Source organism: Lingula anatina, chromosome 3, assembly GCF_051362555.1.
Source record: "Lingula anatina isolate TDL-2025a chromosome 3, LinAna3.0, whole genome shotgun sequence".
NCBI lineage: Eukaryota > Metazoa > Brachiopoda > Lingulata > Lingulida > Lingulidae > Lingula > Lingula anatina.
This window is the reverse complement of record NC_141769.1, coordinates 3,387,298-3,400,938: the sequence shown is the minus strand read 5'-3', so window position 1 is coordinate 3,400,938 and position 13,641 is coordinate 3,387,298. Positions and strand designations below refer to the sequence as shown.

The window sequence follows — 13,641 nt, the reverse complement described above, 5'->3', positions numbered from 1 at the left end:
GTTGGATTTAGTCGTAAAAAGTATGCATAGCTTATCTTGAAATATGGAGAAATGTCACGCATCTTTTTGTTCTATTGAGAATATTTATACGGTTCACATTATACCCCTCAAGGCAGGGCAGTGGCAGAGTACATCTTTTGCTTAAATGTGTTATAATAGTCACTGTAGACTGAATTTTATGGCAGTGCATTGGCACTTTCATTTGTTTTCATATGTCCATTCTGTTAGATAAAAAAAAAAGTGATCTCATTTTGTCTTACATTATAATTCAAGGTTATATTATGTAATATTTTATTTTAATCAGGATGAAGGAGCTGCTGCGACAGGCAGAGCATCAGAATGACCTGTTGAAGAAACAAATAGAACTGGACACGTCCACAGATGACATACCATCTGGGTTCAACCCAGAGCTTATCATACAGATGTCCCATGAGATCGAGAGGCTCAAAGGGGAGCTGACAGCCACCAGGGAGAAGCTGGAAGCAGCACTGGAGGGTAAACCCAGTGGGAAACCCCCATCGGGACCCCACAAGAGCCAGATTCCCACCTTGAAGACTCCCCCTGCTGGGCAGAGCACAGGAGCTAACGCTGCCTTGAGGCAGAAAGTGGAGAGCTTACGAGGCCAGCTCCATGAGAGCAAGGTGCTCCTGAGAACGCTGCAGGATAAGTTAGCAGCCACAGAGGCAACCGTCAGGAGTCAGACGGATAAAATGCGCTACTACCGTGGTCTCCTGGAAGACGCCGGATTAATGCCTCGTACTCCGCAGCGCAGTCGCAGTGACTCCAACCTGTTCTCAGGGCGCGTGCAGACGCCAACTAAACTCCGTCCAATGTCTGCATCAACGGACAACCTCTCCATGGGTACGTCTGCTGGACGCGACATGCCGCCACCATCTCCAAGCCTTTCCCGTGGGATGAGCCTTACATCATTGGAAGAATTTGGACAGACTGATAACACAGATGAATTAAAGGACCAGATAAAGCAGCAGCGTAAACAGTTAGAGAGATACCAGAGAATCATCCGCTCCCTTCAGACCAGAATTCGCCTGGGGAGCGACACGGCTGAGAAGGTGTACCTGGGATCCCCACTGCCAGGTAGTCGTAGGGGGTCCTCAGATGGTATTTCAGGGGGTCCCCCAGGTCTGACACCCAAAACCCCTGGCCTTGATCTGGTGTCTCAAGGGAATCAGGCAGCTTTCCAAAGACTACAAGAACAGGTCAGTGAATCTGTTCTAGTTTTTTGAAAAGGAAAAAAAATCAGTATTTTAATATGAATTTTGTTGTTTAAATTGAGAAAGTAGGTTAGTATTTTATATTTTGTGTTTTTTTCCTATATACAAAATTCTGATTTTTAACCTTTCTGAGACTGTATTTAAATCAGCAAATAAAATTGGAATTGAAAAAAAAAGTTAAACCCCAGATAATATTTTCAGTAAAGGTCTGCCTTTTGATAATGGTGAGGCTATGTATTTCACAGGTGGAAGAATTAAAAGATAAATTGAGGCATTCAGAAGATTTAAATGCTACTCTCAGGGAGCAGCTGAGTTCATCTCCGTCACCTGAGGACATCAAGAATACTGTACAGGTGAGGGTTTAGTCTCCTAGAAACTAAAAATTTGAAGAGGAAAGAAATAAAAAATAAAAAGGAAGGAGAGGTCACCTAGAAACTAAAAATAAAAAGAGTTTTGCCTTAAAGATGCATACAAAGTCATTTTTTTGTCACAAAAACCAACCAAATGCCAGCATATAGTTTCAAATAGTATAACTTAGAGAATTATCAAAAGGCATTGTTTAATTTTACCCGAAAATGATATTTGAACTGACTTTTCTGCTAGCATTCTAAGCTGTATGTCAATGGGGCTGGAAAGTAGGTCACGAAAGTAGGTTAAATTTACAACCAAAAATTTAAAAAAAAAACAGTCTAAAGGTCTTTTATGGCTGATCGAGTGATCTGTTTAGTTTATCCCTTGGCATGTCGAATTTATTTGAGTCATATAAGTATCTAGTAGAAGTGGTTACATGTGTTACTGGGAATCCATGCTCCACCAATGCTCGGTTCGTATGTACCTTTAATAGTTGCAAATTGTTAATTTGTCGGAAGCAGTATTTCAGTTAAGATAATTTATATTTAAAAATAAAGAAATATAAAAAGTTTGTCATATTTATGAGGAATTCCAAACCAAAATTGGTTTAAATTTCTTGCTATCAAAAATTTTAAACCTGACTAAATGTGAAGCAGTGAGTTCAGCAAGTCAGATTTTCTCCTCACCACATTAAGGTTTCCTTTTGCATTTTATAGAGTACTTTATTTCCTGTTCAGATCCTGTATATGCTTGTGACTCTAGTTTGGCACACAGCATTCCATGTGTCAGGTTTTCTTTTAATTGCTTTGATACTGGATAGTGTTTAATTGGAGGTACATGTCAGGAAGTTCTGGCTATTAGGACACGGCAAAATATTCAAGGATTTTTAAAATAGAATTGTAGCAGTTCTTTTGTAAGTAGCTTATGGGAAGTAAATAAATGCTTCAGTAACCAACTTGTCATCGGCATACTGTTAGACTTCAATTGGGATTTGGAATGAAAATGCTTGAAAAGATGTGATGGGGGCAGTTCTGAATGATATAGATTCAGAAATTGAAATTTTGTTTATGGATTGCTTTAAGGTATTGAGAATGATGAGCTGAGGTTTGCTATCACCCGTGTTGCAATATGCAACTTTAGAAGACATTTTTTCAATGGAGAAGTCTTGATAATAGATGTATTGATTGCTATGTGGTGGCCAGACAGTATGAAATCAAAGAGCTGTGAATTAATGGATTTCTGCTTCCTGCAGATGCCTGACAATTTAGCTGAAACTACACAGAATTGTTATTTAGGAGCCATATAGACTGTCAACCTTGTTGACTACAGAAAAAAAGCAGGCTTTTGTCAGGTTAACTTTGTTTTTGAAAATCTGTTTATGAGTTAGGACAGATCACAAGCTATGTGTAGCAATTTTTTATCTTATGTGATATTACATACACATTTTGGCTGCTAAAAGGGAAGCTGGTCTTTTCCAAGAAAATCCCTTTATGGATTTCAAAGAACTGAACATCAACCGTTTTGTTTCCCAGAAGCAGCAGCTTGAGATTAGATCTCTGAAGAAGCAGCTCAGTGAGAGCTATAACATGTGTGAAAACTTACGCAAGCGCCTGGAGGAAGTGAATGGGTTCTTGCAAGAGCTCTTACACCAGGATGCTGATGGAGAAGTTGATGTTATTGATGTGACCCCCACAAGAGTCACTGATCTGAAACGTAAACTGTGCGAGTCCATCAACATGGCTACTCTCCTCTCTACAACATTAGAAGGTAAGCGGGTTGTGAAGAGTTATATGCCTTACTATTTGAATTCTCTTGTGGGAGTTTTCAGATCATTTTTAAAAAAGCTGTTTGAAGATGAAAATAGCTGAAAAGAAATAATGTAAAAATTTATCGTATAATTGCATTAGAAATAAGAGGGACTTTGAAGGTTTGAAGTGCTCAGTTGAGGTTACATATGCACATCATAATACGTTGTTAATACATGTAAAATATTCAATACACAGACAAGGAATGTATGAGTAATACTAATACAGCCATACAACATGAACATTTTCTAGCGCCTTTTGAAGAAGACGATGAAGAAGTCAATACAACAGTGCCATCTACATATGCTGGCACTGTGCCAGGAACTGCAACTGCCGGGTCTTCCAGTGTAGGCACAGGGGTCACCCAGACAGCAGGGTTGTCTGCTGTTAGAGGAAACAGCACACAGACAGACAGGATGACTATGGGCAGTAAATCTACGCAGGCTGGACAGCAGTGGACCAAGATGGACGGGGGTGACAGCAGACATCTCATAGAGGGTCTAGAACAAGAGAATAACAAGTTAAAGGAACAAGTTCAGGTTGTGGAAGCAAGGGAAAGGTGAGTACAATATGTGTGCAGAGAAGAAACGTTTAAGTTGGGGTCATCGTTATGTATGGACATATCGTGTCTGTACATGTAGCTGTCACTTGCATCAGTCTGTGGTGTTGGTGGCATCATTATTATACAATTTCAAGCATTATGTGATAAGTGGAAAAGCATTTGACCTATAGGAGCTAGGACTTATAAATATTACTAAAATACAGGCTTTTAAAAAAAAGCAGCCTGATTGCATTATTTCTTTAAAGTTATGCTGTTTTTTTTTTTTTTTTTTTGTATTATGCTCATTTGCATATCATGGCAATTTCAAGGTGTGACTTTTTAACGTCCTTGGGCCTGAATCTCTTAGCTGGTCACATTTTCTGAAATTTCATAATGCTTATATTATATTTTATTATTGAAAATTGGTGGTGTTGATGTTGTGTTATTTTTCACATATTGGCATTTTCAAGGTCTGACAATAAACCACCATGGACCTGAAGACCTTTGTTAGTCACAATTTAAATGCAATATTAAAAGCGTAATCACCATTTGTATTATAGATATGCAATTGGTGATTATGCTTTTAATATTGCGTTTAAATTGACAAAACCCTATTATAGGCACTGTTGCTATATATAATGACTGTTAAAGGAAAATCATGTTATGTACGATTCTAAAACTAAGATAAAAGGTTCAAATGACTGAAAGACAGCTTGAGTTGGAAACCAGCCTGATTAGATTTTTTTTTCAAAGTTATGTAGTTTTTTTTTTTTTCACATATTATCCTTTTCATTGTGGGGCGGTGGAAATTAGCTGGGGATAAGTGAAATTTGTCTGCAGTAAGCCTGACAGAACAGGTCACCTGAAAAATAAGTGTCAAACCCTGCAGCAGTGTAATAATCACAAATACTAAATGCCTAAATTCATTAATAGATATGCCAACTAATTTAAGTTATGTTATATTGTTGCTTGCTAGATTTTATAGATATATGTAACATGGGTTTCTCTCACCTTAGCTTACTGCTTAATTATTTTCAGGTTAAAAAAGAATGCAAATATTTCGAAAAAATAAATTTTTTTCACAATAAAAATGGGAATTGTAAACCTTTTCTATGCAGTGCGATTATTAAGCACAGTACAATTATTAATTTTTAACTGAGATTTTTTTATTCAGTGCAATTTTTCGGACAGAACAATTGACAATTGTGGAAGATTTTTCCACTCTACAATTATTTAGAACTTCAGAGTAATAGCATCCAGCCTTTTTTCAGTGTTTTTTATCATATAAAAATATTGAAATGTAATGAATTTTCACTAAATAATTCACGGCACACATTTTTAAAAAAAATGGCCCACTTTTTGTACCAAGCGGGCCAAAATGGCCCAACCAGATTTTGGCCCAGGAAGATCCCTGCACACACCACATTATGTTGAAATGATACAAATAAAATGCTTACAATATATGTTACTAAATATATGTTGCTACTTTATAAATGACAGCAAGTAGGAACTTAACATAGGAACAATATACTCCATTTTACTGAATATAGCTGACAGTCACACCCTAAGTTACATTCATTTATAGCACTTTAAGCAGTTACTTTGATATCAATATGAATTCCATACTGGAATGACAGTGGGTACTAATATTACTATACTATTTCAGATATTACAGAATAGCAACCCCAAACACCAGAATGAAATTTAAATGAAGAAAGATATAAATATATATAGATATAAACTCATTTTTTGTATAGTAAAATTCGGGCAAGTGAGTTTCTAGTTCAGGCAAGTAGAAAAGTTATGTAGAGCCCTGAAACCCCCCCCCCCTCCAGTCAGTGTAAGGGGGAGCATATAACTTACAGTATAAGAGCTATTGTATTTGTTAGTCTTTAAAATCAAGTTAACTTCAGGATCATATAATATAAATCAATATAAAGCAATGGCATCCACATACACAATATACATATATAACATATTGCCACTATTAAAGCAAGTAATCAAAATCAAAAGTCACTGATGTTCTTTGTATCAGTGTAAACTATCATCTCAGTGGGGAAAGTTGGTACCCCTCTTTGCTGACCACCTGTACTTTAAAGATATTAGTATCGGTAAATTTCTCCACTCATAATGGCACTTTAAACTGCGGTTAAGGCCTGACTGAGGTCCTATCAGTTAAAATTTGAATGGACCAGTTTCCTTGATCAAGGCCCATATAAACCCAGATCAGGACTTGGGTTAAAATCACAGTTAAACACTGACCACTTGTACTTACAAGTTATTTTTATCAGTAAATTAGTGGTAACCTCCTTGTTTACCATGATTAATATGAATCAGCATTATAATATGTACATTTATGCTGCCAGATCACTATATACTGTGGAATGTTTTATTGTAGTTTATCAGCAAGTTTCTCCATCATCTCCTATCATCATCTCATTGGTACTTTACAGTTCAGTTTTGCAACTTGTAAAATCTGAACAGTATTTATTGTAAGTACTGGAATGTCTTAACTTTGCCCTCACTCTCTGCCACCACCAGCTGCCCAAATGGGTTGATAGCTAATGCTGCGGGACGCTCCAACCCATCATCCTTAGTGGCAATGTATTTGACAAAGTGTCCATGTGGACTCAGTGCCACTATCCTGTGGTTCAAACAGTCAGCAATGAAGATATGACCATAGCTGTCTGTGCACATTCCATCTGGTTCACACAGCTGACCATCACCACTGCCTCGTGTGCCATACTGGTACAGCTGATCACCAGTAGGTGACAGCACATGTACACAGTCACCGCGCCCATCTGATACCGCAATGTTTTCATTCACACTGTTCACTGTGATGTATGTTGGGTCTGTGACTGGAATAGTGTTTAGGAGCTGTCCATTGTTTGCATGGAATGTGAAGATGGATTCCTTTTCTCCATCACATACCATCACGTGGCCTTTCCTGTTCAGTGTAATACCACATGGTGCCACAAGTATACCACAACCCATTGTTTTTATCATCTTACCTCTGGTAGAATACACTTGGACACATTGGTCACCCACTGATGTTATATACAGCTGACCAGTCTGTGATACCGCCACATCAAATGGATCTATAGGTTTTATAGGAAATTTGAATTGCCCTTTGTGTGTGTATACATTTATTCTGTTATATTTGCTTTCGAAATTATCAGTCACGATAAACATATACTTTTCATCTATGGCCAGCCCAGTTATGAAATTATCTTCATTTTTCAATTTAGCAGTAAAGGAATGCACACATTCTGCCTTGTCTAAGAAATCAGGAAGGTGCGATGCTGGATTTGGTCGATTTGTTCCCTGTCTAGGTGGTGAAGGTGTCAGTCTGGCTGGAAGTCTAGGAGGTTGTGACTGTACTGTCACCTGTCCTAACATGGCTTCCAGTCCAGCAGTAGATATCTTACCAGGGCTGTAGGATATCTGTGCTGGTGTGTCTGGAGTTGGCACTGGCATTTTCTCCATTGCTGCCAGTCTCTCTGTCAGAGCCTTAGTGTGAATCATGATCTCAGAGTCAGAACCATTAGTGATAAGTTCTTGGGCAAAATTGCAAGCACTATGCAAGGAGGCATGGTGAAGTTCAAGGGTGTCCTTGTTGGCCCCCGTCTGTTTTTTTCTGATATCATTCAAAGAATTTAATTCTGATATCAGTATCTGCTCTCTCTGTGCAACCAATCTTTGGATACCTTTAGACTGTTCTTTGATTTTGTTGATGGAGGCTGCCATGATCCGTGTGTCTTCTTTTTCAGTGGCTGTTTCCTTTGCAACTGCTTCTTTGAACATGTTCAGTTTTGGCAAAGTTTTCACAAGGAAAGTTTTAATCTTTTTTCGATTGATATCTGCAACATTTTCAACTGGCACAATACCATGTCTGTAGTGTTCTGTTGATGCACAGTCACCACATACAACAGTATCATCATCTTCACAGTAAAATTTTAACTTAAGATCAGGATGTTTCTCACAACTGATGGTCATTTCTAAAGTGGTTTGTGTCACTGCTGCTACATTGGTCTGTTTACTCTCTGATGCACCCCTGTCTGGTTGTTGCTGGGTTATGATGTCCTTGGCCTTACTGAAGACAAAATTCTTTTTCAGCTGAGTCAGGCCACCAACTGGAAACTGGATTTCTTCTCGGCAAACAGGGCATAGAAATGTTCTATTTGCATTACTAGTTCTCTTAGCATGGTCACATATGCAACCATAGCAAAAAGTATGGTAGCAAGGCAGCACACGGGGGTCCTCATACTCTTCCAGACAGATGCTACATGTCAAGAGATTATCTGTGAAAGCTGCTGCCAGTGCCTCGGCCATATTGTCACATCAGACCACGAGGCAAGCACTCAGTGAATAGTTTAACAGTAAAATGTAAAGTAACTATCTTGAGCACTCTTTATATGGTGAAAGTAGATGATCAGGTGATGGGACCTTGAAATTATTTATGGAAACTGTATCATGTCAATAATGATAACAAGCACTTTATTTGATATGGTTGTTAGTACAAGCAGCCACAAGTACCACACGTGGCCACTACTGCTCCTGCCTACGTGATCATTGACTGGGACAAAGATCATCAGTGTCTCTTAATTTTGATCACTTGCATTAACAGTGTGTTGTCTTGGTCATCTCTCAGACTGCATTATGATATTTAATTAGCTGATACCGTCACATCAATCATTGAAACATGATAAGAATTTAGAATAGTAATAATAATAATAGTAATTGAAAAAAAATAAAAGAAGAAAACAGGACTGAGTGGGAATCAAACCCATTCTACCATGTTTGGCAGCCAAGGACGTTACCACTCGGCCAGCAATTCTGTTATCTGATGTAGTGTAATGTGGTGTTATTGACAGTATATGAAACCAGTCATACATGCCGAAGTTTTACAGACATTGTCGAAGGCTAGAAAATGCCTTCAAAATACTTGTAACAGTTATAATCAAATTCAAACTAGGGCCACTATCTTTCCACTGCCCTGAGGTATTGCTAACACCTGTCAGTTGTCAACAGATTGTTTAGTTGTAGTTTGTGAGAAAAATATGAAAAGGAGACTTCTTGTTATATAGATTTATCTGCATGGTTTCTACTACTAGCACAGATCTGATAAAACTTGTGCATTGTTTGTTATCTCCTCATGTGTTTGTCAGGTGATAGGTCCAGTTTATTTGGTCCAGTTTCTCTCCACCTTGACCCTTTCTCACCCAACTTACAACTACCATCCCCCTCTCTCTCTCTCTCTCTCTCTCTCTCTAACACAATTTAAGTAATAAATTTTTTGAAATATTATCAGGTTTTTCTTACTCTCTGTGTTTTTTTTTTATTTTCTTTTTATTTTTCTTGACTAAAGGTCACTGAGTAATGTCACCATTTGCACCCTCTACCCCCCCCCCCCCCCGCCCGCCCTGTCACCCTGCCAGTACATCATGATCAGCTGATACAGTATAATACAGTGTGTCCAGTGATGTAGTTTATTTTATCCATTAACCAGTCAACCATGACCTCTCTCTCTCTCTCTCTCTCTCTCTCTCTCTCTCTCTCTCAGTACTGAGGTATTCATTCACTTACACGTAGTGAGTGTTCATTTTGATAACATGTACTTAACATAGTTATTTGTCATTATATCAAATTGCAGAAACTTGTTTGATGAGTTAATTAATATAAGCCTGGAGTTAATTTTGTGGGGCTGGTCTCACAGAATAACACGCTTTCATTTTCAATTTGATGACACTGGAGAGTTCCTCAAAACCTTGCTGGAAATTTATCTTGAAGCTTTAGTTTAGATTTTATTTTGAATAATAAGACAAAATGATGCCTGATCAGTGTAAGGGGGAGATGGAAGGGAACCTATAACTAACCAAGAAGTTATAATGAGAAGGAGTAGAAACGGGACATCAATTATCTCTCTCGTCCAATCAGATCGCAGCATTCTTTTCAAAGCGGCGTCCTTTGAAATTCGATCCTCGTAACTGGTCTAATCCTCCGCTCTCCTCCGCGTGACTCAAGACGGAGAAGCTGAACCAGTGCGTATACGTCTTGATTTATTCATGTTTAATGCGAATATTTGGAAGTTATACTTAGAAAAACGCCAAGTCGAGCGATATAAAGGTGAGTGAGAGTTGATATTCTGCTTTGAGCATTGTTTTATGTTCATACGGTGGCTGTCAGTCAAATTTTTCAGTGCAGAAAGCAGCGTTAGCTCGAAGATCTGAGGCCGATTCAGCGGGACCTCCATGTTTAAGACTTTTTTCTTCTTAAGTGCGTGATGTATGCGCATAAATTATGTTTTTCTGGTTAGTTAAGCACGTGCATCATTACAATACATCCCTTTGGTATTAAATGAGTCAATCCTTTAGATGAAAAACATCGTTTCAAATAGACAACTTTTCATCCGACTTTTTCAAAATGGCGGGTCCCTAAATTGGTTAGAGACAGTTGGGTGACAGTTTGGGACAATTTTTGGTAATTTTAACGTGGTGTATGCAGATAATTTATGTTTTTCTGGTTAGTTAAGCACGTGCACCATTACAATACATCATAGTGATATTAAATGAGTCAATCCTTTAGATGAAAAACATCGTTTCAAATAGACAACTTTTCATCCGACTTTTTCAAAATGGCGGGTCCCTAAATTGGTTAGAGACAGTTGGGTGACAGTTTTGGGACAATTTTTGGTAATTTTAACGTGGTGTAAGCACATAATTTATGTTTTTCTGGTTAGTTAAGCACGTGCACCATTACAATATAACATTGTGATATTAAATGAATCAATCCTTTAGATGAAAAATATCATTTCAAATAAACAACTTTTCATGGGACTTTTTCAAAATGGTGGGTCCAAAATTTGATGACAGGGAACTCTCGGAATTTTTTTCAATTTTTCATTGCAAGATGATGTTTGCAGAGTTTCGTTTAGGATATAGAGTTATATTTTGTAATGAATTCCGCACTTACTCATTTCAGGTTGAAGAGAATGCAGGTGAAAGATCTTTAGTTTTGCTGGCAGAAGTACAGTACATGTAGCCATAATTGAACAGTCAAAATGATTGTTTCCAGCAGCAACTTGATGAGGCACAAGGCTCTGTTTTCTTACCACCACTAATATTAAACTATAGTGCACAAGAGGTCCAAGTTTTAAAAGGGAATTTAGTGGTCCAAGTTTTAAAAGGGAATTTAGTGTTCACTGGCTAATTGCCTAAAGTATAAAATAAAATAATCACCACATCAAAATAAAAACTAACCATTTTTGTATTGCTTTAATCACTGTTGGGTGTAACAATATTGATATATTTTCATTGCTGGTACTTTGTTTTAGATATTATACAAGTTGCTCGAATGTTGAAATAAAGCAATATCAATCAATAAAAATATTTCTTTGTTTTTTTCTTCTAATGAATTTAAACTATCAGTCTACTATTAGTTGGCCTCATGTAATAGACAAAGATATAAACAAAAATATGTATTAATGAAATTTTATTTAGAATCATACTAAGTGCAATAACTTATTTACATTTCCCCAATTTTCCTGTTTAAGCTCTACCTGGTATATAAGCAATAATGTGCCAAAAAAGAAAGAAACGAGGCTGGCATACGGAAATTGCAAGTACTACTGTTTTGTGTACACGGCTGTGAATTGAATGTGTCATTCCTAGATGAAGGTAAATTTCCTTTACACGCCTTTACACGACAAAAATAATTTAAAATAAATATGAGACTTCTACAGGTGCAAATTTTAGCGTTGAAGGTGGGTTTGTGAAATTGTTCTCATACATTCTTGATGTGAAACTAAATTTTGTATAACTGATCGGCTCTAGATCAAATGAAGGTGTATCTCGCATAATTTGAGTTTTATTTCCCGAAATGGTTGCGTCCAGGCTTGAAATCTCTCTCTACACCTTTCTGTAATCCCACCATGTTTTCTCTGTGAGATTATTAGAGACTTCGCGAGGCTTTATCCCAATTGGCTGAAGCAACCCACGTGAATGGTCTTTTGAATATGTATTAGGCACAAGCTCTCCCTAAGACCACAAGCTGGGTAATTATTAGGATTAAGCCCGTTACGAGGATAGGATGAAAGGAAACCCCTTGTTTCTACTCCTTCTCATTATAACTTCTTGAACTAACCTAATTTGTCTAGACCCAGTTAGCTTTAGTCTTTTATCAGACTGCATTATGACATTTAATTTGTTTGCATGGTTACCGCCCCTCCTTGACTCAGATCTGATAAAAATTGCCCAATGTTTATAATTCCGTCATGTGTTTGTCAGGTGATTAGTCCAGAAAAGTTACATCAGTGAAGAATTAGGGTTATTAAGGATATTGTCACTGTTGCGGATTCCACGCCAAACAAACACAAACAACGGGAAATGGTCACACGTTTATTCACGCACATACACTGACATTGTGAAACTAAAAATAACAAAATTATAATGAAAGATAAACACCGAAATTGATAATATAAAAATACACTAATATAATATAAAGTGAATGCAAATATAAAAAGAAAGAAAGAAATTATATGAAACGGGAAATGTTGTGCATATAGATTTGGCTAGACAAAACAAATTATACTTTCACATGTACATTGCGTAAATGATTAACAATACATACAGAGCAATGTGGCTTTTCCCGCCCCAAGGGTGATCCACAGATTTTGCCGAAGTGACTACAATAAATCTTGAAACTTGGCGATCTGAGCCCTCTGCTTTTCAGATAAAAACATCGCTATGCCCAAAACTACTTGCTGGCTGTACATATACTGAGCAAATCATTTGTATAACAAAACAAAGATGACTAGTAATACGGCCGTAATCGCAACTCGTCGTCATGAGCGACAACACTCCCCTTAAACAGAAAAAAAATATATAAATAAAAATAACATTTTTATTTGTGCAAAAATACATTTATCTATCTCACTACATACTCAAACAAACACACATCCACTCATATTATCTGTTACAAACAAAAAAAAAATCAATGTTACTTAATCTTATTCAAATTTACTTACATTTTTTGGCTTAAACAATGCCACATAAGCAATAATGTATTAATATAACACATACTTAACAGTCTCCTTCTAAAAATACTAATTTTTTGGTGGGTCTACAATAGCGAGACGATTTAGTAGGAACCATCGCACTGAGCACTAAACTCTCTCTCCCAATCTGAACATCTATTACAGCTAGAGGCCATGAACCATGGGGCATAGAGGTATTCACAACAAGGACAAGGTCACCCCTTTTTAGATTTCGCTTGATCTCCTGCCATTTGGGTCTAGACTGAAGCAAAGATATATGTTCCCTAGTCCCTTGCTTCCAGAACTGGAAAACAAGAAATTGACAATGTCTCCACATCTGTCTATACGCATCTGCTATTTCAAAATCAGCCCAAGGAAGAGAGATAATGTCTTGGTAGACACATTTGATAACAGTGCTGTCAGAATTTCTCTGACAATTCTCATACGGTAATATGCCAAACAATTCGACCAAGATTAATTAATTAATTTCATGGAAATGTCAGTTTGGTCGAATTGATTAAAATACAGCAAATGGAAACCTTTGATATCGTCGGATTGTTAGGGGCATCTGCCAAAACGTCCATCTTTCTGGAAGTATTGCATTTTACCGGAAGTGTTACGCAAGATAAGCCGCAATTTTCGCGTAACATGTGTTTCAGGCATGTTTTATCCTCCTGA

General features: G+C 37.3%; 1 protein-coding gene across 8 annotated transcripts in view; it reads left to right on the top strand.

Annotated features, from left to right (window-relative positions):
- Nucleotides 1-13,641, top strand: part of LOC106154678 (uncharacterized) — a 74,868-nt gene that overhangs the window by 32,079 nt on the left and 29,148 nt on the right. For all 8 annotated transcript variants that reach the window (XM_087008096.1, XM_087008092.1, XM_087008093.1 and 5 more), the window contains 4 exons: nt 305-1,217; nt 1,478-1,585; nt 3,116-3,350; nt 3,641-3,947. In XM_087008096.1, the coding sequence (XP_086864222.1) occupies nt 305-1,217; nt 1,478-1,585; nt 3,116-3,350; nt 3,641-3,947 (1,563 nt within the window). The remainder of the gene's footprint in view (nt 1-304; nt 1,218-1,477; nt 1,586-3,115; nt 3,351-3,640; nt 3,948-13,641) is intronic.